This window comes from Papaver somniferum, chromosome 10 (genome assembly GCF_003573695.1).
Source record: "Papaver somniferum cultivar HN1 chromosome 10, ASM357369v1, whole genome shotgun sequence".
Taxonomy (NCBI): domain Eukaryota; kingdom Viridiplantae; phylum Streptophyta; class Magnoliopsida; order Ranunculales; family Papaveraceae; genus Papaver; species Papaver somniferum.
This window is the reverse complement of record NC_039367.1, coordinates 137,514,773-137,519,020: the sequence shown is the minus strand read 5'-3', so window position 1 is coordinate 137,519,020 and position 4,248 is coordinate 137,514,773. Positions and strand designations below refer to the sequence as shown.

Sequence of the window (4,248 nt, the reverse complement as noted above, 5' to 3'; positions counted from 1 at the left end):
CAAACATCAATACTAAGGTTTTGTTCTGTTCCTATGACCATTCTCCTAGAACTCCATACACATAATAGATGATGTATTTTTCTTCTCAATCACGACAACACTAAAACTAATTAAGGATATTGATTCTTATACAAAAACATTAACTATGCCGAATATGTTACATAAATGTAATTAGATAATTTTTTTTTTATTTGTTGTTATTGTTGATGTTGAGTTTGGGATTTAATGATTTTCTTATTATTTTGTGCTATCTATATATAATAATTATATATAATTTTGTGGGCTATGTAAAATGATTATAAAGATCCGTTTGGTTAGTATAAGCACTTATTTGGATGAGCTATGGTTAATAAATGTGCCAGCTACATTTAAGAGAAGCCTTCTCATTAATGGTCTGAATGTCACACAATCTGAAGCCTAAAGATTATTAGTTCTCCAGTCCAACATATTACTCTAGATATATACTTTATTTTCTGCCAACACTTGCATTATTATTCAATTATTACTTGTGGTAATGATTTTACATACATAGATATATGACATAAACAATGGCGACCAAGTAGGTACGTGCAATAATTTGCTTATTTCAATTAGATGTGCAAGCGTGATGAGGAGGATGTTGTATGTCCTCCGGATTATGTCTATCTCGCCCATGACCTTAAAGCTGTAAGAAACCAAAATCAAAAACCAAAATAGATCGGTTGACAGAATCACATATCTACAAAGAATGCAAACCACAGATAATGGGAATATCAGAGATAGTTTTTCTAAGTATCAAATGTGTTTCTTACCTTGAGTGGTGAGTTCCCAATTCTTTTCTTGGCCAATTCGCCAGAAGAAATACCCACCAAGTCTATTATCTCGAGCATATTTAACCTTCACATCAATAGTTGTAGGACTATCATATCCAATCCAATCAGTTCCACGGTAAGAATACATAGATACCGTCCTCGCATCATACACCACTTGAGTTCCACTAACTCCATTAAAATCTACCACATCTGTGTAAGTTAGAACTCCTCCTCCTGGACCAACTCCGACTGCAGGTGCACCAATTCCATTCACATTTGCATCCCTCAACTTCCATGTTCGACCGTACATTGGTAATCCCATAATTAATTTGTTTGCCGGCACACCGGCGTTTATCCATGCCTGAATTCCAGCACTAGTGCTAATTTGACTTGAAGGGTCATAAAGCAAAGCATGTGCACCAGTCTTAGATGTATCCCATTCTCCACGATAATCATAAGTCATTAGGTTGACAAAGTCGAGGGAGTCACGTACTGCTTGCGCCGGGTACGTTGTAAGCTCGCTTGATAGGATATAAGCGCTTGGCGTGAAATAAACAGCGGCAGTTAGAAGAAGTCTTGGTTTTCCTGTTTGACCAGCCTCTTCATTGATTGCTTTACGCCATTCCGTGAGGAGAGTTCCTAGATTGACCATGGCTGCTTGAGTTAATGGGTATTCCCAGTCAAGGTCAAGTCCATCGAAATTATATCTGCGAGCCACTTGAATCGTGGACGAGATGAAATTTGCACGGTTAGAAGGACTACTAGCCATGACAGCGAAATCATCACGATTGCCTGGATCACCTCCTCCAATGGATAACATAGTTATTACACTTGGAGTTTTCGAATGAAGAGATGTAGTGAAAATCGGCATCCATTGTTCGTCTTCTGGTTTTACAACTAGCTGGTAATTTGATGAACTGATTCCGGCGAAAGCGTAGAATACATGAGTGTAATAAGAGGCAGGTATAGCTGATGGAGGAAGTGTATTTTGTAACCATGAAGGCCAGTAACCACCTTTTATATCAGCAGCAGAAGTTGAAGCAAACATGGTGGTAGATGAGAAAAAGAAAAAGAACAGGATTGAATTGATCATTGTGTTAGCCATTTGAAATGGACTAGTTTGATTTAAGATATAAGGTGGATAAACACCGGACTATATATAAGGCCAGGCATGTACGTATGTGGCTGCTGGCCTGTGTTTGTATATGAAGAGAAAAGTCTTAGAAAAAGATTTTGATTTTGCGTTCGAAGCACGTTGTTTGAATTCTACATCCTGTCTGTTGCGTATACCATTTGGATATTATTTGAATTTAAGATAAGATATTACGCCGTGCATCTCCCTTATACGAAACCGCATACTAGTCTTTGATGGATCCATGGACATCATTTTTCTTTTACGTGAATTAACTGACCATGCAACCTCAAGGGTTTTACTAGTCTACAACACAGGCTCAAATGTGAGTCGACAACGTATCCCATTGGGTAACTCGTACTACTTGCTCTGAATTTCTTGGTCCCATTCTTTTTTACGGCCAGTCTTCGTCACTTATTTCGTGGTCCCGGTGGCTTGGTATGGTTTAATGTAGGGAGTCCGACGGTGGTAATCCCCTTTAATTCAGCAGGGTCAAGCGTACTGGTGCTGTCACGACAAAAAATGTACATGCTTCTTTGTTTGTGGTTGAAAAAAGAGGAAATATTATGTTACTTCTAAGACACTGTTTTTTAGAAAAATATCAAATATCAAATTATATACTTACTACTAATGGTCATTTTCCTTAAACCTTCGTTTAGGGTTATAAGAATATACCTGAAGCCTATAGCATGGTGTTGTTCGGAAAATTTGACCCGTCATGGGCCCGCAGGACCTGGTTTGGTCTTGTTTGGTGTATTTAATTGTGCGGAGATGCATGCAGGTTATGCCTTTGTTTTCTTGACCATTCATTACCTTTCATGTGCTAAATCACGTTTCTTACTTTAAAAGTTCTGAACCATTTCCAGGTGGTAAAAGTTAGCTGGCTAAAGTTTACATGTGTCGATTATGATTTCAGAGTTGTCAGCAGAAAACGTGATACCACAACACTGATAAAACGGTCAGGAAAACAATAATACTCCTACGTTAGGAAAAACGTGTGATGTGACACTATTTTAAGGGTTTCGTTTTGAGGTGTAGTAATCGTAGAGAGGAGAAGAAGAAACATGGCGGAGCCAACAAAGAGAGATTCGAGGGCAGCAGCGAAAACTCATCAACTTGAACAGCAACCACATCATGAGATGAATGAAGGTGTTGCGGTTATGGGGAGGAGGAGTGAAGCGTTGGAAACTGTCGCGCGTCAAGCACCAGTCACGGCTAAAAGGATGGTTTGTGGTGATTTGGAAGAGACACTTCCTAAGCCTTACATGCCTCGTGCTTTGGTTGCTCCCAACACAGATCACCCAAATGGTACACGGGGTCACAAGCATTACAACATGAGTGTTCTGCAGCAGCATGTGGCTTTTTTCGATAGGGATGATAATGGCATCATTTACCCATGGGAAACATATTCAGGTCTAAGAGCAATTGGTTTCAATGTCATTGCTTCCTTTGTTATGGCGATTCTCATTAACGGGGCCTTGAGTTATACTACGTTGCCTAGTTTGATCCCATCACCTTTTTTCCCAATATACATACACAATATTCACAGATCCAAGCATGGAAGCGACAGTGGAACTTATGATACTGAAGGAAGGTTTGTTCCCGTGAATCACGAAAACATGTTCAGCAAATATGCTAGAGCAGTACCTGAGAAGATGACATTCAAGGAAGTCTGGCACATGACTGAAGGCAACAGGAATGCGTACGATTTCTTCGGCTGGATTGCAGCAAAGTTAGAATGGGGACTTCTCTACATTCTTGCACGAGATGAGGAGGGATTTTTGTCCAAGGAGGCCGTTCGCAGGTGTTTCGATGGTAGCTTGTTTGAGTATTGTGCTATGCTCCAAAGAGAGAGAGCTCTAGGTGCTAAGGCAGATTAAGGTTTAGGGCGTTGGGGAGTTGGTTTTGGTTATGCAAGTAGGATTAGTAGTAAGGCGGAGTCATCTCTAATACGTTTTGCATGCATGTTAGTGCTGAATACTAGAGATGATATAATAAGTAATAACTCTAGGAAGCGTCGACTGTGCTTCTGTGAAAACATCGTATCTAAAAATCTCAGTTTCCAAAAATTAGAAAAGAAAAGAAATAAATAAGGTTCAGTCACTCTTGAGACTTTTCAGGAAAGCCACCCTTTTCGACCTTTACTCTATCTGTAGTTGCAGGAATTCCTACAACACACCCCATTAACTATTCCTAAATCTAAATCTATTTCACAATCAAAATAAATATTAAAGTGCTAAAATTATAAATTGGACACAAGATTTACGTGGTTCGATCAATGTGATCTACATCCACGTGGTTAGGTTTTACTATGATTATTGAATT

General features: G+C 39.1%; 2 protein-coding genes across 2 annotated transcripts; one reads left to right on the top strand and one right to left on the bottom strand.

The window, feature by feature from the left end:
* Nucleotides 1-465: 465 nt before the first annotated feature.
* On the bottom strand, nt 466-1,936 carry LOC113319559 (class V chitinase-like). The gene is made up of 2 exons (XM_026567812.1): nt 792-1,936; nt 466-664 (listed from the first exon to the last, which is right to left on the bottom strand). The coding sequence occupies exons 1-2, from the start codon at nt 1,894-1,896 to the stop codon at nt 642-644; spliced, it is 1,128 nt and encodes a 375-aa protein (XP_026423597.1). The 5' UTR covers nt 1,897-1,936; the 3' UTR covers nt 466-641.
* A 1,147-nt stretch (nt 1,937-3,083) lies between these two features.
* LOC113316288 (peroxygenase-like) lies at nt 3,084-3,803 on the top strand. The gene has a single exon (XM_026564500.1). The coding sequence runs from the start codon at nt 3,084-3,086 to the stop codon at nt 3,801-3,803; it is 720 nt and encodes a 239-aa protein (XP_026420285.1).
* The last annotated feature ends 445 nt before the right edge of the window (nt 3,804-4,248 follow it).